At 37.5% G+C, this 23,738-nt stretch overlaps 1 protein-coding gene across 1 annotated transcript in view; it reads right to left on the reverse strand.

Moving 5' to 3' along the window:
• The window catches only part of pod1 (coronin), a 434,089-nt gene that overhangs the window by 166,882 nt on the left and 243,469 nt on the right, over positions 1 to 23,738 (reverse strand). Inside the window, exon 13 of the mRNA XM_090401146.1 lies at positions 3,040 to 3,135. Coding sequence (XP_090257272.1) covers positions 3,040 to 3,135 — 96 coding nt within the window. The remainder of the gene's footprint in view (positions 1 to 3,039; positions 3,136 to 23,738) is intronic.

Raw genomic sequence — 23,738 nt, forward strand, 5'->3', positions numbered from 1 at the left:
GCAACCAAATTTGTTGAGGTTTGGAGAGTTTCTTAGGGCTGATTCCATGAATAGTCTTTTGAATTTGAACTTGCTACGGTGTATTACTCTAGCTTTCTTCCACCGTATTCTGTGGCGTGCATCCAGAGCATGGTCTGCAAGACCAGAGTGGCTGTACTTGCGAAACCGGATATAGTCCTTGTGTTCCGAAATTCTGATATTCGCTGTCCTGCCTGTTTGGCCAAAGGCTCCCAGAAAAATACCTAGTGAGGATATTATGATCCAGATTGAATGTGGAATCCGCCACCTTCCGAATCAAATCGCCAACAGTGTAAGACTGGATGTAGCTTGTGTCCTCTCCAAAGCAAGACCACCAAAAATCAACATATCCAACAAGGAATATAAAACTCTGCAGGAAATGAGGAATAATAAAGAAATAGTTATCACCAAAGCGGATAAGGGAAATGCAACTGTAGTACTTAACCAAAAGGACTACACGGGTAAGCTTAATGATCTTCTATTAGATCGGGCTACTTACCTCCCTATCGAATACAATTCCCACCAACTCACAAATTAGAAAACTTCACAGGCTCTTTAAGAAAATCACTTCTTGGCCTGTAGAAGTTATTAACAGATTAAAATCGTTTAACTCTACCCCCCCCCCATATTTATGGATTCCCAAAAATACATAAAGAAAATATGCCATTATGTCCCATAGTGGATGGCATTGATTCCCCCCCATACAAATTAGCTAAACATTTGGCCAAAGTGCTCACACACTATACTGGTAACACACCATCACACATAAAAAACTCAGCCCACTTCAAAGCCAGAATAGAAAACCCTACATTCCAACATAATGACATAATGGTCAGCTTTGACGTCTCCTCCTTATTCACAAATCGATATCTCAGCCCTATTTCAGTTCACAATGAACTCAGACTATTTTGTTTGGGCAGGGAAAATTCTACAAACGAATAGAGGGGACAGCCATGGATTCACCACTCTCCCCACCCTTGCCAATTTCTTTATGGAGACCTTTGAAGAAAAAGCCTTAACCTCTGCCCCACAAAAACCAACCATATGGCTTCGTTACATTGATGTGTTCGCTATTTGACCACATGGCTCTGATACACTCCTCTCCTTCTTAACACACTTAAACAACCAAACAACCAGAATCAAGTTCACCCTGGAAAAAGAGGAAAACAACAGCCTTCCTTTCCTAGACACACAAGTCACCTGTCAGCCTGATTGAACCTTGGTTTTCTCAGTGCATAGAAAGCCCACCCATACAGGCAGGTACATCCACCAACAATTCCCCCCGCCACACAACAATATGGAGTGGTGAAAACACTATACAACAGAGCTAAAGTAATCTGTTCTAACGACAAGGCCCTAAACACTGAACTAAATCACATCCTCAACACTTTCTCAGCCAATGACTACCCTCCCAAAAAAATCCAAAAAATATTGAAACCAACAAACCACAATCCTCTTCACAACAAGGATTACTCTAAATCCATCACCATTCCCTATATCTGAGGCACCTCGGAAAAAATTACCAAAAATCTTAAAAAAACATGACTTGATAATAATTAATACTAAAGCAGTATTAATTGTCTGTAAAATCTTCAAAGAGAGATTTTTCCCTTATTTTTCTGAAAACTATACCATGTTTTAGGGATAATATAAAAGTTCACTGTGTATGTTGCAAGTTTCTTAAGCACAATCCGCTCCATAATTTGATTGATAATTGGAAGTGTTACTATGCGTCTGCAATTATTGATTAAATTTCTTTTTCCATGTTTATACATGAGTGTGATTTAGTAATCTTTAACGTACTTGTTATTTATCCAGTTTTAAATATTTTATTTATTAATTTTAGTGAGATCAGGCCTAAGCTAGTTCTGTGTTGCTTGATATCCTTAGGTCTGGTGTCATTGATTCCTGGACCTTTGTTTGATTTGATTTGATGTATTACAGAGAGAAGTTCTGCTTCTTTCTCTTTCTTTCTCTGTAGTTCTTGGATGGAGTCTACGAAATATTGATTAAAGTCGTTTGCTATTTGTTGGATACATTTAGTGTCTTTCATGAAGCTGTGTTTTATAATTTCAGAGGCAGTGGTATTGGGAGCACAATCTAGCATCTCGTTGATCACATGCCAGGTTTGTTTCATGTTATTTCATGTATTTAATCTGTCTGTGTAGTAGTTGCTTTTGCATTTCTTATCTGTGTTTAAGGCAATTCCTTTTCATCTTATATTTGGTTTTTAAAGCTGCATTATTTGGATATTGATTTAATTGTTTCCATATATATCCTTTCTGTGTATGTCTAAGATTATGTTTTGTGTTATCCAAGGAGTTTTGTTTGTTTTTGAATGAATTCTGACTTTCTTTGTAGCTTTCTTATATAATTCCTCCAGTGTAATGTTGTTGTATAGGATATTTCTTGAATTTGGTGATGCCATGTTTTTCCAGTTGATGTTTCTTATTTTATGATTGACTATTTCTTTGTCTATTATTATTTTGTGTTGTTGCTTTTTAGATATGTTTCATATATGATCTAAGCAACTATAAAACTATTTCTTCTCTAGTCCATGTTATGGTTGGCATTAGGTTATACAGAGACAGCATATCTAGGTATTGTACAGTGTTATTATGGTTTTTATTTGCAATATTTATATCACCGATTATCATTAGGTATTAAGCTGAGAATAATTCTTGGCATGAAGCCAACAATTTAGTTCGTGCAAGAATTTTATCACGTGTAATTTTGGTGGCCTGTAAATAGTATTTAGGGGTGCTGTTGATTGGCAATATTAATGATTTTAATAAAAGGATTTCAGCATTCTCAAACTTATAAGCAGTTTCTTTCGTTATCAATTTGTGTTCTTAAAGGATTAAAATCTAACCAGAGTAGAGATCCATTTGGAATGCAAGGATGACTCCACCTTTATTAAAGATTCTAATGACAGCAGAGAAGGCTAAAGGTTAATAAAATAATATAATAATGTAAGTGGTTTAAGCAATGGTTTTTTTTTAACAAAATAATCATACTGACCTCTCCATTTTCACCAGCTAACCAACTGCAGACATCTATGGCTGGTTCTGTATCTATGGTATCAGGAAAGAGATCATCATGGAAGTCTCTATATGACTGAAAGCAGATAAATTTTATGAAAATAACAACATTACTTTATATAGATATGTGTGTGCATGTATACATACACATGTGATGTGTATATATATAAAGATAAGCGGAAATTTGAAACGCTTTTATGTCATGTTTTTTTGTGATGTGACAAAAAATATCCGCTACATATATATGTTTGGCATCATTTTTTCTGAATTTATTCAGAAAACTGTCATATATATATATGTCCAATAATGTGTTTGCCAACAATTTGTTATTATATGATATATCGTTTCAGGTTTACAACAATCAAACTCGTTGTCGACCATTAGAACAATGAAGAGACAAAAAAATTATCACTGTTGCGTGGACAGGTATTGCTTCAATATTGCTTCCAGGTGGAACAACATCACATTGTGTATTTAAATTGGCAATAGAAATACATATTCAAATTGCTATTTAAAAATGCAAAAGATACACTTAACCAATAGCAAGATTCTTATAACTTATAAGCAATATAAGCAAAGGTAGCCCCCTGAGAGTCGAGTTTTCAAAATTGGAGTCATCAGAATTCAAGGAGAACTGGCCTACTAACCCAGAATTTGGGGGGTAGGTTGGTAAACAAGCGAAGGTAGCCCCCTGAATGTCGAGTCTTCAAAATTAGAGTCATCAGAATTCAAGGAGAACCAGCCTACCAGCCCTCTGAGTGTCGAGTCTTCAAAATTCGAGTCATCAGAATTCAAAGAGAACTGGCTTACCAGCCCGGAACTCACACAGTTGGGTGCCATAGGTGCCAAGTATATATATATATAATCCTGTTTCTATATGTACCATGTGTATTTTTTTTTTTTTTCAAAAATAAAGTAATATCAAAGATGAAGCTATAATAAATTTAGTTTAATCCTTTATCCAAGTGTAAGCAAACAAAGTTTGCACCTGAAAATATCTTCAGGTCTGAGGTAAGGTTAAACTAAATTTATTATAGTCTAACCAAGCGAAAAATAAACTTCCAACATCTTTCTCTAAATCCAGAGTAATTCAATAATAAGGTGGTACACCTGTTGGCAACTCCTATAAGTAAATATGACCTCTCCTATTGCTTCTGCCTTAGTATCTCCACGTTTGGGTCTGCCTCCCACTGACAAGACCTCAATAAAGGTTGAAACCGGTCTGGGTAGTGGCCCTTCCCTTAAATAAATAGTATACATGTCCGCAAGGAGATGTGCTTTGCATTATGGGAGATACTGAGACAAGGAGTGATGAAAGCGTGGTCCACCTTTGCTAGGAGTTGCCTGGTGTTGCACTACCTTACCTCAGTCCCGAAGATATTTTCAGGTGAAAACTTTGTTTGCTTACACTTGGATAAAGGATTAAACTAAATTTATTATAATCTAACTAAGTGAAAAATAAACTTCCAACATCTTTCTCTAAATCCAGAGTAATTCAATAATAAGGTGGTACACCTGACCTCTCCTATTGCTTCTGCCTTAGTATCTCCATGTTTGGGTCTGCCTCCCATGCTGGATATATATGAGAGGCTCAGCTTGGGGTAGGTTTTTGCCTGTCTCTGAGTAGAGCCACCGCTGAGATTATGGCTCTGTCTGGTGGTGGTGGGGCGAGCCTGTCACTGAGTAGAGCCAATGCTGAGAAGTTCTTCTTGGTGACGGGGTGAGCCTGTCACTGAGCGGAACAAAGCCGAGTTGGGCGATCTTTCGGGATCATCTAATTTTTAGAGAGGTCTTTACTTAAATACACCTCAATAAAGGTTAAAACCAGTCTGGGTAGTGGCCCTTCCCTTAATGCATAGCAGTATACATTGCAAGGAGATGTGCTTTGCATTATGGGAGATACCGAGACAAGGAGTGATGAAAGCTTGGTCCACCTTTGCTTGGAGTTTCCTAGTGTTGCACTACCTTACCTCAGTCCTGAAGATATTTTCAGGTGCAAACTTTGTTTGCTTACACTTGGATAAAGGATTAAACCAAATTTATTATAGTCTAACCAAGTGAAAAATAAACTTCCAACATCAAAGATGAGCACTTACCATTTCAAAATGGTAAATCAAATACTGACAGCTACCTCACAGTAACAGTATTTAATATATGCTGAGCAACCACCATTAATAAAATTTGGCATATAATGCATAATGTCTAATTACTGTTTACTTTCAGATAAAAATGTCCCAACACTATAGAAAATACTGGTAGAATTCTATAAAATTACATAACTTTGAGTGATTCCAACTATTAACAACCAGAAAGGAAACCATTATATGTAATACAGTCATTTTACTCTGCATACTCCCATATTCTGCAATTTTTGGATTTGTCACTGGCCAATAATAATGGCAATGATATACGCTGTGAGTGTTCATGCTGTTCCCTTCCAGTGAAATAGTTATTAACAGTAATAGACACATTATTTATATTAATAGCCAGCCTGGTTGGCCAAGTGGTTAGCATATCTGCTCTCCAGCCAAAAGGCTGCAGATTCGAATCCCAACTTGGGCATGGATGTCCGTGACTGTCTGTGAAAATACTAGTGGTGGTCGGCGGTAGATGGTGTTGGTGTAGATGATGAAAGTAGTAGAGGAGATGGAAAGTTGTGGAATAGGTGCCCTCCCTCAATGAGTCTTTGGACTCCTTGGAGGTGTCATGTAATAATAATAATAATAATAATCTGTAATGGTGGATTTGTTCGTTGTTATACATTGTGAGCGCCTGCTGTTCCCTTCAATGAAATAGTTATTAACAACAAACAAATCCAACCATTACAGAACAAGGAGTATGCAGAGCACATTACCGTCAGGTGATAAATGAATAGAATGTGTGTGTGGGTATTCAGAAAGAGTGGAAAAGTACTGTTATTGCAGAAGGATTACTGTTTGAAGGATTGTGATTACTAACCAGAGTAGAGATTCCATTTGGAATGCTAGGATGACTCCATCTTTGCTGAAGATTCTAATGGCAGCACTGAAGGCTAAAGGTTAACAGTGGATGTTCTTAAAATTATTTAGCACCTAAGGTTTTTTGTCTTTTGATGAACTATTTATTTATTTTATTCATGATTTTACATTCTGAAATTAGGAATCATGTGTTATAGAGAAGTCAAAGGGTACACAAAAATATAATATAATATAATATAATATAATGTAATATATATAGTTGGTCCATGGAACTTACAGACCAATAAGGCCAATGACTTTCCCATTATCCTTGGATAATGTAACCATAATTTTATGTTAAGGAGATTACTCTTTGTTAATACTCCCTCTGTCCAAAAAGAAACCAAACTTTTCGCAAATAGAAGAAACTAGTGGCACCACCTGTTGTATCTTTTTGGTGTCGAAAGTACATAAGCCAATATCTCAATTTTCCTTGGGATCACTTTTCTTGTCATTTCTGTTTCAAACACTTGTTTTACAAATTATTTATCCCATGGAAGAATCTTTGTTTTTCAGGTAAAAGCTACCTTTATTTTATCACTTGAAATAACTTATAAAAAGTGCATGAGCAAAGAGGATTAGCTATGTCAGAAAGAAAATTTTTAACATAAGAAGAGAAAGCGCAAGAGAAAGAGAATCTTTAGCACAAACACTGTTAAAAGAACAGGAAAGTGTAAACAAATGTAAGCGCCTCCATAGTGCAATTGGAAGAACGACGGTACACTGCACCCTTCGATTGGAATAGGCCTAAGTTCGATTCTCATCGTGACGGGAGGAATCTTTATCTGGACGATTATCAATTGAAGGTGAGTTAGCCGATCTCATACGGAGGTAGAAGGGTTTTTTCTCCCGGAAACTCGGATTTTTCATCCCGCATACAGACAAATCGGCCCTTCAGAACCACACGCAATTTACACACATAGAATACCAGTTGTGTTGGTGGTGGTGGAGGTGGGCAGTAGATGGTATTGATGGAGATGATTCATAGTAGAGGTTCGGTGTAGTGGTTGAGACAGTTGTAGGTGTGTCCTCCTGCAATGAGTCTTCGGACTCTTTGGAGGTGTCAGGAATAATAATAATAAAAAAAATTTTTTTCTAGTGTGATATATTTGAAACTGGAGCTAGGGATTGTCATGCTGAAGATGAATTATCACTTTAGGCAGCAAACCATTTAAAAGGTGCTAGCCTTTAAACAGGAGTGGAGTCTTGAGACAATTGCCACTTTTCCTAACACCAGTCTTGGATGTGTTTACCTTTCATTTAGAAAGATTTAGAAAATTTGGCATATGACAAAGAGGAAGGAAGGAAATATCCCAGTCTGCCATTTAAGTATTAGATAATTTTAAGCTAATAGATAAGTGACCTGTTGACTCTATTAACTAAAGGTCTGAATGGGACAATATTTTTGTGTAACGTGAAAAACCTACATATGCAAAAGGATGGTGGAGATAATGTGGTTTAAGTTTTTTAGCCATTGTGGCAGGTGAGATAATTTTAATCCTCAAAAAAGGAAAGGATGCCGTGTAAGAAGCTGAACAGCATGGATTTGTCCCACACATTTATCCCACACATGGTAGCATTTCCTTTATTAGATTTCAGGATTAAAATAATCTCACTGCTTGTCTTTCTTTGGTTAAAAGGTTTAGTGGGTTGACTTTGATAAGAAAGCATATTAAAGTCATCTGATATCCTTTGTGGAAAATACAGTCAAGCTTGTTAACATATCTAGATATTCTGACAAAATTCAGCTCATCGTTAAACAATAAAATTATGCTGAACCAGAGCAAGCACAGTGAAACAACTGCAACATGTGACCATGATTCTTAAGTTATGGTAGATGGGGTGCAGAAGAGAGTGTGTTTAGTAAGCAATCAAATTTGTCAATAAATGAGTCAGTTTTTTTGTTTTTTTTAACAAATTATACTGTGTAGTGTAGTATCATAATTTTATTTTTTCCAGTACATCCAAAATATCTAGGTTTAATGTTTAAGCTCAGCTACACTCCTGTTCATAGAAACCTCATCACATTATATAAATATAGTTTTTAGTAGTTAAATGATCATTTTCATAGGTTTCATCATTAGATATTTCGTTGTTTTGTATCATCTATCATTCCCACAGGTTTCTGTATAATGTAATGGTTGCTGCTATTGCATCAGAATTATTATTATGTGACACCTCCAGGGAGTCCAACAAGGCAGTTATACTTGAAGTCAAATCCAACAAAAACTGTGCCCACAGTATTTCACCTGAACAATGCAGAGACGAATCGACACCTCAACCTTTCTTTCTGTGGAAAAATGGTAAAACATGAGCCTCACCCGAAATACCTTGGAGTGAAACCTGGACAGAAGATTAACCTATAAAAGACACATCACCAACCTGTCCAACAAAATTAAAATGAGAAACAATATCATTTCAAGGCTTGCTGGAACAACCTGGGGTTGTGGTGCAGAAGTCCTAAGGTCATCTGCACTAGCCCTCACATTCTCTGCAGCAGAATATTGTTTCCCTGTCTGAGAAAGAAGTGCACATACTAACATTATAGACACCCAGCTAAACTCTACTATGAGCACAATTAGTGGGACAGTGAGAAGCATCCCTCTCTCCTGGCTACCTGTCCTATCTAAACATTGCTCCACCAAACATACAGAGAAGACAAGCCTCGATTAAAGAATTTAATAAAGCAATGAGCAACCGACTCCTACCTCTGCACCAGACTCTCAAATAAATCTAACTGTCTTCAGCTCCCTTCAGCAACATCTGACATGTGAAGAGAATACTGGTCCAACAATCTCCCAACAAATGGCTTCCTGGTACAAGATCCCTGTGCTCTGCAGCCTGGTTTTGCTCTTCCTAGGAAGATCTGATCATCAATCAACAGGATCAGAACTAGCCAGGGAAGATGTGGCTACCTACTGCATAAATGGGGGCTGTTAGACTACCCTTATTGTGATTGTTCTCACATGGCTCAGACAATTATTCATATTGTGAATGACTGGCCAAGGTGCCATCCGTCACCTTGTGGTGGCCTACAGGCCATCCACAAGGTGACGGATAAGGCCTTGGATTAGTTTTCCAGACTGGACATTGACCTGTATCTGTTCTGTATTCCTTTTGCCATAAGAATAAATAAATAAATAAGGGAGTCCAAGGGACTCATCAAGGGAGGGCATCTATTCTACAACTCTCTCTCTCTCTCTCCATCACTCAATCCACCAACTACAACGAATTGCAATCATCATCTACACCGCCATCTACCGCCCACCACCACCACTAATATTTTCACAGACAATCACAGACATCCATGCCTATGGCAGGATTCGAACCTGCAGCCATTTGTCCAGAGAGCAGATATGCTGACTACTCAGCGAACAGGTTGGCATTTTTCTGCTATAAAGAGACAGCAGTTTTGCATTTTCATGCTGAGATCACAATGACTGGTTACATGAAGTTAACACCTCGAAAAGTGTGATTCGAGCTTTCAATAGAGAAGGCTATTCCTCTCGTGAAATATCTTCCTTTAGTCAATCTACTGTGGTAGAGCTGCTGTCAAAAATAAAGGAAACTGGATCTGCTGAAAGGAAGAAAGCCACTGTCTACACCATGACAAGATTGAGTTTTAAAGCAGTTCTACCTCAAAAATCACCAATAATTTTTTCGAAAGAAAAAATTAGCAAACTGCCTATGGCAGACAGACAATTCGAAGAAGATCAGGAGAAAAATTCATCCCTGACTGCCTGGTTTCAACAGTCAAATTCTCAGCCATCTGATTATCTGCAGCTGCATGTCGTATCAGGGTGTTGGTCGCTTTCATTTCACAAAAGGTTCAGTGAATGCACAAGTGTACCAGAAAATTTTTAAATAATTGCTGCCTACTACCAGAGACCACTTTATCATAACGACAAACAACATCTTTCAGAATGACTTTGCTCCTTGTCATAGGTGTCAAAAAGTGTAAGTATGCTGTTATAACCCTACAATGTACCATACAAATTAAGTTTAGTACTTAAAAAATCTTTATTTTTTGTTGAAGGTTAAGAAACTACTATGGCCAGGAAACAGCAAAGATCTCAACTTGTATTGAGAATTTGTGGTACCAAATGAAGACTGAAATACATAACTACGAAATAACATACTAAAGTACAAAAACACATCAGGAGCTCCAAGAAACCATTATAAGGGTATGGAACCATGAATTCACAGTTGCATCCATCAGGAAATTGATTTTGTCTGATGCTAAGCTGTAATAAAGGCAAGAGGAGGACCCATAAAGTGCTCAACAGCAAAAAAGTGAATTTTTAACTTTGAATGTTAGTAAAATGCAGTTGAACTAAATTCTGATATTGGTATTTGTTTTTTCTAGTGAAAATATTACTATCCACTCGTTTCTGAAATATTCGCAAATTTGTCAACTTTGTTGTCATTTCCTAATTATGTCACATCTTGTACTAAAAAGAGCCAAATATTAATCAAAAATAAAAAAAATTATATTACCTTCTTCATTATTTGTAACAATTATGTTATTATCCCTTTTCAAATAAGCATTCAAATTTAATTACAAAAAAAAAACATGGCTACAGCAGGTGATGTGGTTTCATTTTTAATATTATCATTATCATCAAATTCCTGCCAAGTACTCTCAATGGGTGTACAGGATATGATAGTACTAGATGAAAAAATTACATCATTACTAACTTCCTATCTACAATTTTCCTCCAAATCAGTCTGTTACTTGTCAAGACTCCAACATTATCAGATCTCATATTTCTATCGTCTAAGGCACTTTGTACCGTATCAATCCACCTATATCTTGGTCTTCCTCTGGGTAGTTTACCTGGCAGAGAACACTTGTTTTGCTAATCTTTTCTCTCCCATTCTATTTAAGTGACCATACCACCTGAGATTAGCTCTGCTAACGCATTCCTGGATGCTGACAATGTCAAGTTCTTTCCTAATATCCTTGTTTTTAATATGATATTGCTATTGATGCCATCTGTTCACACCTCTAATCTTTTACAGGGACTCTCATATCTGCGGTTTCTAGACTTTGGTCAAGTGTTTTACTTCTGACCCAACTCTCAGATCCATAAGTTAAAACTGGTTTGAACACTGTCTTGTATACTAATTTAGTGTTCCGACTAATTTCTCTCTTATTCCATATGAATTTATTCAATTGACTTCCCACCATACCAGCTTTGCTGATTCTGTTGTCTATTTCTATACTGAATTTACCATCTTCACTAAAAATTGTGCCTAAGTAGCTGAAATGTTTCACCTGTTCCACAAGTTCTCCATTCACAACACAGTTGACATTTTCAATGATTCTACCTATTTTCATTGTCTTTGTCTTTTTATTGCTGACCTTCATACCATATCTATTACAACAGTTATTCGATTTAGTCAGAGAATCTTGCAGACTTGTAGCAGATTTATTTAGAAGTATAACATCATCCACATAAAGCAAAGAGCTGACATTAATATCTCCAATTTTGATGTCATGTTTAATACCACTTTCCTTCATAATGTGATCCATATAGATAATGAATAACAGAGGGAATAATGTACATCCTTGTCTCACACCAGATTTAACATTAAACCATCTTCCTGTACTTCCTTCAATTCTAACTGCTGACTTACAACTCAAATAAAGACTAAGTATTGCTTGATATAATGCCCACTGACACCATATAACTGTAGCGTATTGAATAGCTTCTCTCTTGGCACCTTGTCATATTCCTTTTCCAAATCGACAAACCTTAAATCCAGATCTTTGTTATATTCCCATGCTTTCTCGACTATTTGTCATTAAGTGAAGATCTGATCCTGACAGCCCCTATTTGGTCTGAATCCAGCTTGTTCTTCACCCAGCTTTTCTTCCACAATTCTTCTCAATCGTTTCTCAAGTATACTTGTATAGATCTTGCCAGGAACACTCAGTAGGGAAATACCTCTGTAATTCTTCTCACATTCAGTTTTATTTCCCTTTTTATATATGGGAACTATGAGAGCTCTACTCCAATCATTGGGAATTCGTCCCACTGTCCAGGCTTTCTGAACTATGAAGTGCAACCACTGCAACTTTTATACCACCATACTTCAGCATTTCTGGTCAAATATCATCCACTCCTGCTCCCTTTCCACATTTTAAGCCTTTGATGGCTTTTTCTACTTCAAGTATGGATATGTATTCCTGTGTGCATGCCTGGTCAGTGTTTTTTACCACTGTGCTGTCATCACTGCTTGTTTCAGGAAATACTTTTATTGGGATTATATTGATCAAATGCATATAACAACAACTAAGTTATACCAACTAGTTTCACCAACTAAGTCTGTTGGCATCTTCAGGGTACATAACTGATGTACGGCACTAAAAAGTAAAAAACTGTTACAAACTATAATCAACCGATTCCAATTATATTAAACAAAGAACAGAGTGCGTACAATACATTCATAGAGCGTGGATGATATCACTTGTTGTTATTTAGGAACGTTCTATAGTTGGCACTATAATTCAGTTCTGGCGAGTTGAAGGATCTGATAAGGGTCTTCCAGATCACGGGCAAGATTAGTCCTTGGTTCCTGTTAAGGTTTTGTGTACAGCGGGCAACTGTTGCGGCCTCTTTAAAAATTCGGGAGCGGAAGTCCTCCTCCATGTAAGGAATTGTGCTTCTATCCCACTCTATGGTATGGTTCGTTCTTGAGAAATGAAAAGCTAATCCCGATTTTTCTTCTCTGTTATTATTGACGTCACCTATGTGTTCTTTTTGCCTAATTTCAAGGCTCCTTGAAGTTTGGCCGATGTAATTCAAGCCGCACGAGCATGGTATGTTATAAACTCCAGCATATTTGGAGAAAGGATGGCTATCTTTTGAAGATCTTAAGAATTGTCTAATCGTTTCTGTGGGTTTAAAGGCCACTCTTATTTTATGTGGTCTAAGGAGTCTAGCAATCTTATTGGAAACTGTCCCCAAGTATGGAATGATGATGGTAGAAATATAACATACATCATCTTGTTGTCTTTGTCGGGGTTCAGAGAAAAGTATCTTGTGGACGAGTGTTCGAGGAAATCCATTCATGGTAAGGTTGGTGGATATCAGGGATAGTTCTTCCTGGAGGTCTTGTTGATCTGTTGTAAGGAGAGAGGCACGGTTCTTCAACATATGTACAATACTAAGTTTCTGAGAAATGTGGTGTGAGTAAGTGAAATGTAAATAACGTCCTGTATTGGTAGATTTGCGGTAAACTGAGAGGTTGATACCACTGTTCAGAAGCTTCTTAATTAAAATGTCCACAAATGATAATTTGTTATCTTCTTCAAGTTGTAGAGTGAATTTGATTGTGTGATGTAGAGTTGATTTTGTTAAGAAAGTCGAACAAATCCTTTTTTGTGTGGTTCCAAACGATAAAGATATCATCCACGTATCTCCACCATACTGTGGGTTTAGGGTCTGTTTGAGTTAAGATTTTACTTTCAAAAATCCTCCATAAAGAAATAAAGCGAACAGCGAAAAGTCAGCTACTGGAACAAAACTGAAAACAAACCCCAACTCAATATCACTAGAGTTAAAGATCGGTACTATCAAATAAGAAGCCTGAATGGCAAAGAAATGGAGCTAGCTGAGGAATTAGATAAGTACCAGATCGACATAATAGGGGTGACCGAAACAAAAAAGACCAAAACTGGTGAGATCTTTCTGAGCAATAAATACAAAATGTTATATTCAGGCAATGACAATCAAGGAAAAGAAGGGAGTAGCCATAGTATTCAACACTAAATGCAAAGCTAATCTTCTTGAATAGCAGTCAGTCTCAAGTAGAGTAATGTGGGCAAATATGAGAATGGGGAACTGGACAATGAGACTTATTTGTGCCTATGGTCCCACAGAAGGTTCTACTAAGTTAGAATTATAGGAATTTTTTGAGGCTTTAGAAAAAGCAACTGACACAATGAAAAAGAAAAAGTTGGTCCTTGTTAAGGATCTAAATAGCAGAGTAGGAAATGATTGTGAGACATACAAAAATATTTTGGGAAAATTTGGAGAAAAGAGCAAAGCTAATAATAATGGCAAATATCTGTTGGATTTCTGCTCAGGACATGGACTGGTTATTACTAACACCATGTTCCAACATAAAAATGCGCACAAATTCACATGGAGAGAAGAGGCTAGGAATAAGAAAAGTCTCATTGACTATGTTATTGTTGATAGTGATGTTTTCTCCCTGGTGTAGGACACCAGAGTGTACAGAGGATTTGAAATTGGAAGTGATCACTATTTAGTCTTGAGCAGGATAAAATTGAATTTCATATTGAAAAGAATAACATGTAAGAAAGTTTTAAAGCGAATAAAAGTTGAGCAGCTCTCAGATGTCAACTGTAGACTAAAATATAGAAAGATTATTGAAAAGAAAATGAAAGAGTTTGAGAACAGGAATCAAACCTTGGAGATTCAGTGGCAAACTCTGAAGACAACATTGATTGATTCTGCCAGAGAGGCATGTGGTAAGGTTGTGTGCAAGGATAAACAAATCAGAACTCCCTGGTAGACACAGGAAGTTAAAGAGGCAGTGAAGGAAAAGAAGAAAGCATATCAAAGGTTCCTAGCAAATAAGTCAGCTTTTACTCTTACAGAATACAGAGACAAATGTAAGAAAGCTAAACAGTGTGTAAAACTAGCTAAACAAAAGTCATGGGAGGACTTTGGTAAGAATATAGAAAATAAATATCAAGAAGGTGGCAAAATATTCTGGAGGTTGTTGAAGAAGCTTAGGAATGGAGGAAAGAGTGCTGTAAAAGGAGTTAGAGATGATAAAGGTGACATGAAAACGGGAGAAAAAGATATCCTTGAAGTATGGAGTAATTACTTTGAAAAACTGCTAAATGAAACAAGCAGTGATGACAGCACAGTGATAAAAAACACTGACCAGGCATGCAGTCAAGAATACATATCCATACTTGAAGTAGAAAAAGCCATCAAAGGCTTGAAATGAGGAAAGGCAGCAGGAGTAGATGATATTCGACCAGAAATGCTGAAGTATGGTGGTATAAAAGTTGCAGTGGTTGCACTTCATAGTTCAGAAAGCCTGGACAGTGGGACGAATTCCCAATGATTGGAGTAGAGCTCTCATAGTACCCATATATAAAAAGGGAAATAAAACTGAATGTGAGAAGAATTACAGAGGAATTTCCCTACTGAGTGTTCCTGGCAAGATCTATGCAAGTATACTTGAGAAACGGTTGAGAAGAATTGTGGAAGAAAATCTTGGTGAAGAACAAGCTGGATTCAGGCCAAATAGAGGCTGTCAGGATCAGATCTTCACTTTACGTCAAATAGTCGAGAAAGCATGGGAATATAACAAAGATCTATATTTAAGTTTTGTCGATTTGGAAAAGGCATATGACAAGGTGCCAAGAGAGAAGCTATTCAATACGCTTCAGTTATATGGTGTCAATGGGGCATTATATCAAGCAATACTTAGTCTTTATTTGAGTTGTAAGTCAGCAGTTAGAATTGAAATAAGTACAGGACGATGGTTTAATGTTAAATCTGGTGTGAGACAAGGATGTACATTATCCCCTCTGTTATTCATTATCTATATGGACCACATTATGAAGGAAAGTGGTATTAAACCTGATATAAAAATTGGAGGTGTTAATCTCAGCTCTTTGCTTTATGCAGATGATGTTATACTTCTAAATAAATCTGCTACAAGTCTGCAAGATTCTCTGACTAAATTCAATTGCTGTTGTAATAGATATGGTATGAAGGTCAGCAATAAAAAGACAAAGACAATGAAAATAAGCAGAATCATTGAAAATGTCAACTGTGTTGTGAATGGAGAACCTGTGGAACAAGTAAAACATTTCAGCTACTTAGGCACGATTTTTACTGAAGATGGTAAATTAAATATAGAAATAGACAACAGAATCAGCAAAGCTGGTATGGTGGGAAGTCAATTGAATAAATTCATATGGAATAAGAGAGAAATTAGTCGGAACACTAAATTAGCTGTATACAAGACAGTGTTCAAACCAGTTTTAACTTACGGATCTGAGAGCTGGGTCAGAAGTAAAACACTTGACCAAAGACTAGAGACCGCAGATATGAGAGTCCTGAGAAAGATTAGAGGCGTGAACAGATGGCATCAATGGCAATATCATATTAAAAATGAGGATATCGGAAAGAACTTGACATTGTCAGCATCCATGAATGCATTAGCAGAGCTAATCTCAGGTGGAATGGTCACTTAAATAGAATGGGAGAGGAAAGAGCAAAACAAGTGTTCTCTGCCAGGTTGGCAGGAAAACGACCCAGAGGAAGACCAAGATATAGGTGGATTGATACGGTACAAAGTGCCTTAGACGATAGAAATATAAGATCTGGTAATGTTGGAGTCTTGACAAGTAACAGACTGATTTGGAGGAAAATTGTAGATAGGAAGTTATTAATGATGTAATTTTTTCATGTAGTACTGTCATATCCTGTACACCCCTTGAGGGTGCACGGCAGGAATTTGATGATGATGATGATGATGATGAAATCCTCTATAAAGAGATCAGCACAAGATGGAGAGAGGGGGCTACCCATTGCAAGGCCAGTCAATTGTTGATATATGGTTTTATTCCATAAGAAAAAGTTTGATGTTAAACAATGACGGAACAGAGAAGTGATGTCTTGTGGGAGCAAATTTCCTAAAATGTTGATAACTTCCTCCACAGGGATGTTAGTGAATAGAGATGTAACATCCAGGCTGGTGAGTAAATCCGTATTGGAGATAGAGATGTTGTTCGGTTTCTCAATGAAATGTTGCGCATTTCGTATATAAGTGTCCAAATTATGGATGTGAGGTTTGAGGAGGCCTGCCAGGTGTTTGGATAACAGATAAGTTGGCGAATTGATTCCATCCACAATCGGGCGTAGTGGTGTTCCATTTTTGTGTACCTTAGGAGCGCCATATAGTCTTGGTGTTAGTGGATGCATGGATTTCAATTTTCGTTTTAAGTCTATAGACCAGTTCTCCATATGACGTATTAAATCGTTGGTATCATTGTGGTTCTTTAGTGTTGGGTCTGTGACTAGGACACGGTAGGTTGATGTATCCGACAATAATCTGTTAATCTTATCTTCGTAATCACTGGTGTTTAAAATCACTGTTGAATTTCCCTTATCTGCCTTCAATTTTTTTCCCTTTTTTTTTTTTAACTGCTTGTTTCATTTAGCAGTTTTTCAAAGTAATTACTCCATACTTCAAGAATATCTTTTTCTTCCGTTTTCATGTCACCTTTATCATCTCTAACTCCTTTTACAGCACTCTTTCCTCCATTCCTAAGGTTCTTCAACAACCTCCAGAATATTTTGCTATTATTAATATTTTAATATTATTTATTACTAAAATGATTTTTATTTTTTTATTATGCAAGCTCCTCTAGGACGGGATCCCTTCCAAGTCACACAATGCTTAAAAACCAATTATAGCTTTATGCGTGTTGAGGCTTAAGTGCTGTGAAGAATTCATGTTAGAGGTGTAATGGAATATTAACAGCAATGAGAAAGGATTAAAACTAATTTTAATTCTTCCAATATTTCGTCTTCATTGCAGAGACATCTTCGGGGATTACAAAAACTTTTTGTAACAACACACACACAAATACAATAAAAAGTGAAACTAAAGTCCTATCTAGGTGGTGCACCCTCTATGGGCATTTGCAGGTGGCCTGGGATGCAAAGAGGGATCTCTGATAATTAAAGTTTCCAAAATTTTGGAAAGTTTAATGCAACCATATTTGTTTAATCAGGTTAATTCCTGAGTGCGGATGCAGATTCGAAGAATAGTCTTTCTTTTTTGAATTTACTATGGTGGAGCATGGTAGTTTTTTTCCAGGAGATCCCGTGAGATGTATCCAAAACATGGTCTGCAAGGCCAGATTGACCATAATCGTCTGTGCAGATGTATGAACTGTGTTCTTTTAACTGGATGGATGCTGACTTGCATGTTTGTCCGAAGTAGGCAAGTTTACAGGAGTAAGGTACTCCATATACACCAGGCACTGAGGAGGGAGCTGGTCTTTAGTGGAGCAGATAAGGGTAGCAAGTTTACAGAGGGGCTTAAAAGCTGCATTGAGGTTGTACTTTTTTAATGATCTGGCTATTTTTTCTGAAGTACCATGGATTTAAGGAATGGCGATGGCATTTCTGAAGTCCTTCTGAAGAGATGGATGGGGAATGGGGAAGAACTTGATTATTTTTTTAATTCTGTAGTCATTATAGCCATTGGAAAGGAAGGTGTCGTGTATGTATTTGAGTTCGGTTGAAAGGGCAGTTTTACTGGAACAAAGATTGTTGGCCCTATTGTTCAGAGTTTGCATGTTTGTCTGAAGTAGGCAAGTTTACAGGAACAAGGTACTCCATATACACCAGGCACTGATAGAGGAGGGAGCTGGTCTTTAGTGGAGCGGATAAGGGTAGCAAGTTTACAGAGGGGCTTAAAAGCTGCATTGAGGTTGTACTTTTTTAATGATCTGGCTATTTTTTCTGAAGTACCATGGATTTAAGGAATGGTGATGGCATTTCTGAAGTCCTTCTGAAGAGATGGACGGGGAATGGGGAAGAACTTGATTATTTTTTTAATTCTGTAGTCATTATAGCCATTGGAAAGGAAGGTGTTGTGTATGTGTTTGAGTTCGGTTGAAAGGGCAGTTTCACTGGAACAACGATTTTTGGCCCTATTGGTCAGAGTTTTAATAATGCCATATTGCTGGGAGGGGTGGTGGTGGGAGAGATTTGTGAATGCATCTGCATGTATGAGTAGGTTTTCTATATTCAGAGAAAGAAAGGTTAGCATTAGGAAGGCGTGTTACTAAGGTGTCTAGGAAGGGTAAACTATTGTTATTTTACTTTTCCATCATAAACTGGACTCTTGGATGTAGACTATTCAGGTGACTGATGAAGGAATCTAATGTGTCTGGGCCATGAGGCCAAATAGAGAACACATCATCTACATATCTTAGCCAGATAGAAGGTTTTAGAGGGGAAGAGTCAATGGCTCGTTTTTTAAATTTTTTTCATGTAATAATTGGCAGGGGGGGGGGGGAACCCATGGCAGTTTACGATGGAAAAGGAAAATAACAATAGTTTACCCTTCCTAGACACCTTAGTAACACGCCTTCCTAATGGTAACCTTTCTTTCTCTGAATATAGAAAACCTACTCATACATGCAGATACATTCACAAATCTCTCCCACCACCATCCCTCCCAGCAATATGGCATTAGTAAAACTCGGACCAATAGGGCCAACAATCTTTGTTCCAGTAAAACTGCCCTTTCAACCAAACTCAAACACATACACGACACCTTCCTTTCCAATGGCTATAATGACTACAGAATTAAAAATATAATCAAGTCCTTCCCCATTCCCCGTCCATCTTTTCAGAAGGACTTCAGAAATGCCATCACCATTCCTTACACCATGGTACTTCAGAAAAAATAGCCAGATCATTAACAAAGTACAACCTCAATACAGCTTTTAAGCCCCACCGTAAACTTGCTACCCTTATCTGCTCCACTAAAAATCAGCTCCCTCCTCAGTGCCTGGTGTATATGGAGTGCCTTGTTCCTGTAAACTTGCCTACTTCGGACAAACGTGCAAGTCAGCATCCATCCGGTTAGAAGAACACAGTTCTTACATCTGCAAAGACGATTATGGTCAATCTGGCCTTGCAGACCATGTTTTGGATACATCTCACAGGATCTCCTGGAAAAAAACTACCATGCTCCACCATAGTAAATTCAAAAAAGAAAGACTATTCTCTGAATCTGCATCTGCACTCAGGAATCAACGTAATTTAAACAAATATGGTTGCATTAAACTTCCCAACATTTGGGAAACTTTAATTATTAGAGATCCCTCTTGATATCCCAGGCCACCTGCAAATAGATATAGAGGGCACACCACCTAGATAGCACTTTAGTTTCACTTTTTATTGTATTTGTGTGTGTGTTGTGACAAAAAGGTTTTGTAATCCCCGAAGATGTTTCTGTGACGGAGACGAAATATTGGAAGAATTAAAATTAGTTTTAATCCTTTCTCAGTGCTGTCAATATTCCATTAAACCTCTAACATGAATTCTTCACAGCACTTAAGCCTCGACACATGTATTCTGATCATTCATGTTGATGAAATAGCACGCAAAGCAAAACAATATGATAAGTCAAAACTACGCTTATCGAGGCTATTAAATCGGCTGGCCTTTTTAAAAAGATGTCAGGACTCGAGTTATTCCTAACTGTGTTAGGCTTAAAACCAAATTTAAATCTAATAAAGCCCTCCGGATATACAAACATGCTAGTCTGGCACTATTACGAGAGCAGATTACTGAAACTCGTGCCAGCTTCGCTACGACAAACGCCGCCATTGTCTCATTACAGACAGAGCTCTCCATTATACTCAATCCTTAACTCTGGTCGATTCTCCTTAGCATCTCAGAAGCTTCCTCTCAAAAAGAATTCCAGAAAATAAAAAATAAGCACATCAAAAAGTTCAATAATCTTTGCAAATCTAAACCGCTACCTGAAGTTCAACCGCTCCATACAGTAGTCAACCTGTCTTCTAAAAGACTTAGTGAAGACGCTGTTAGTGCACTAAGCCTTGGACACAATTTTGGCATCACACCTATTGAAGTTCCTGTATTGGATATCATGTACAACATCAAACGTGGAATCTGTCACTTAGCTCCGGAAACAGCTGATAACATCAGACTTGACGTAGCTAACATTCTCTCCCGTTCTTCACCTCCTAAAGTTAATTTATCTTCCAATCAATTCTCTACCCTCAAAAAATTACGGAAAGAAAAAAAGTATAGTCATCACCAGAACTGATAAGGGTAATGCCACTGTTGTTCTCAACTCCTCAGAATATAATCGGGAAATGGATATTATTCTCCGTGATCGCGCTACCTACATACCACTGGAACACAATCCCACAAAAACTCGAGTTAAAAAATTAAAAAACTACTTAAAAAAGTTTCTTCCTGGCCTCCTGACATTGCAAAAAAAATAAAACCATTCTGTTCTCGTCGCTCCCGGATATACGGTTTACCCAAAATCCACAAGCCTAATTCTCCCCTAAGACCTATAGTAGATGCCACCAATGCACCTTGCTACAAATTATCAAAAAGCTAGCTAACTCTTTGACCCCTCTCCCTCACTGGTCTTACCTCATCTTATGTAAAAAACTCCACCCATTTTAAAAACTTAATTAAAAATCTTACTTTAAATAATACAGATATATTGGTCAGCTTTGACATAATCTCTTTGTTTACAAATATTCCCCTAATTGACACCTTAACACTCTTAAAAAACGTTTTTCCTTCTGATATTTTAGAGCTCTTTTCCTTTGCCATCAACTCTGGTTATTTCTCTTGGAAGAACAAAATCTACAAACAGATAGAGGGAACTGCCATGGGTTCCCCCCTCTTGCCAATTATTACATGGAAAATTTTGAAAAACGAGCCATTGACTCTTCCCCCCTAAAACCTTCTATCTGGCTAAGATATGTAGATGATGTGTTCTCTATTTGGCCTTATGGCCCAGACACATTAGATTCCTTCCTCAGTCACCTCAATAGTCTCTACATTCAGAATCCAGTTTACGATGGAAAAGTAAAATAACAATAGTTTACCCTTCCTACACACCTTAGTAACACACCTTCCTAATGGTAACCTTTCTTTCTCTGTATATAGAAAACCTACTCATACAGGCAGATACATTCACAAACTCTCCCACCACCACCCCTCCCAGCAATATGGCATTATTAAAACTCTGACCAATAGGGCCCACAATCCTTTCAGTAAAACTACTCTTTCAACCGAACTCAAACACATACAACACCTTCCTTTCCAATGGCTATGAATACATAATTAAAAAAATAATCAAGTGTTCTTCCCCATTCCCCGTCCATCTCTTCAGAAGGACTTCAGAAATGCCATCACCATTCCTTACATCCATGATACTTCAGAAAAAATAGCCAGATCATTAAAAAAGTACAACCTCAATACAGCTTTTAAGTCCCACCATGAACTTCATCAGCAAACAAATAAATATTTCCTTTCGGGTCATATTATTTATGCATGAATTAAACAAGAATGCTCCCAGCACTGAACCTTGCAGTACACCACTAGTCACCTGTTTTTTGCCTCGATTCTGATCATTCATATAGCATTTTCTGATATCTGTCCAGCAGCCACCCTCTTATCCACTTAACTCATATCCATCTCTATTTGTTCTAATTTGCATAACAGATTTCCATATGGTATTCTGTGAAATGCTTTTGCAAAATTCAGCAAAATCACCATGTAGAAATTTCTTTTATCCAACTCAGCTGTTACTCTATTATAAAAAGTTAGTAAATTACTAAGGCATGATTGATCCTTCACAAAGTGTTGACCCTCATACAGTATTTTTATCTAGAATTCTAGAATTCTCTTTTTTACCAACTTATCTAGTACTTTTACCACAATGCCCGAGATACTGACTGGCCTATAATTTGCTACTGCAGTCTTAGAACTCCCCTATGAAAGGAAATTATTTTGCCCTCTTTTCATTCCCTTGGAACTCTACCAGTTGAGACTTCAATTAAAGGGCCAAATCAAAGGCATTTTCAGTTACCTTGCACATTCTTACAAAACCCTAGCTGATATCTCATCTAATCCCACAGCTGTATTTACATTGAGATTCTGAATATCATAAGAACCTCCAATTCATCAACCTCTGTTCCCAGTGTCTGTCTCATATGTTAAAGCAGTAACCTCACCATTTGGATATTATACCCTTGCAAAGTGGTCACTCAAGTAAGTCAACTATTTTATCCGCTTCTGTGTCTTCGTGATCATCGTCACTCATTAAGGTTAATCTTCCATACTCATTCTTCCTCTTACCTGTCATATAACAAAAGAACTCTTTGGGATTTCCTTTGGCCTGCTCAACTAGATTCTTCTCATAATCTGATTTTGCCTTCCTTGCCATGCTGGTCACCTTTCTTGCCTGAGCCTTCTACTTTATGTGTGAAGGTGCGTTGCCAGTATATTGTGTGAATACTTTGGCTAAATAACAGGTTAATCTTGGAAAAAGTTGTTCATCAGAACTGTGAGATTATTTCTCTAGAAAATGATGATAATGACGAAATGATAATTAATATCCATATTTTTGGCATTAATGTAATTTTTTCAAGCCGAATGTAGAAACTTTTAAAGTTTCGAAAGGTAAGTTGACCAGAAAGCTTATGGGAATACATTCCCTGGCATTCACGAGTTGCCTTAGTATGGGTCACATTGAAGATGTAGGCACCACCCAAGCATATATACTGCTATACGCATATATAGCAGGTATCACCTGCTGCTAGGCAGGTGATACCTGCCTAGCAGCAGGTAGCACCCTCTTTCGCCTCGATGACGGCAACGATGCGGCGTGACATAGACTCCACGAGGCACCGCAAACGTTGGGGAGCCAAACTAATCCATGACCGCTGCACAGCCTCCCACAATGCATGGAAATTGGTCGGAGTAGGGGCAAGGGCACATATCTCTCTCTTGACAGTATTCCAAATGTGTTCAATAGGTTTGAGGTCAGGGGACCTCAGGGTCAAGCCAAGCATCCTCATGTCCATGGAGTGTTCATCCACCCACTA

Source organism: Typopeltis vanoorti, chromosome 12 (genome assembly GCF_054136105.1).
Source record: "Typopeltis vanoorti isolate ZY-2024b chromosome 12, IOZ_Tvanoo_1.0, whole genome shotgun sequence".
In the NCBI taxonomy this organism is placed as follows: Eukaryota; Metazoa; Arthropoda; class Arachnida; order Uropygi; family Thelyphonidae; genus Typopeltis; species Typopeltis vanoorti.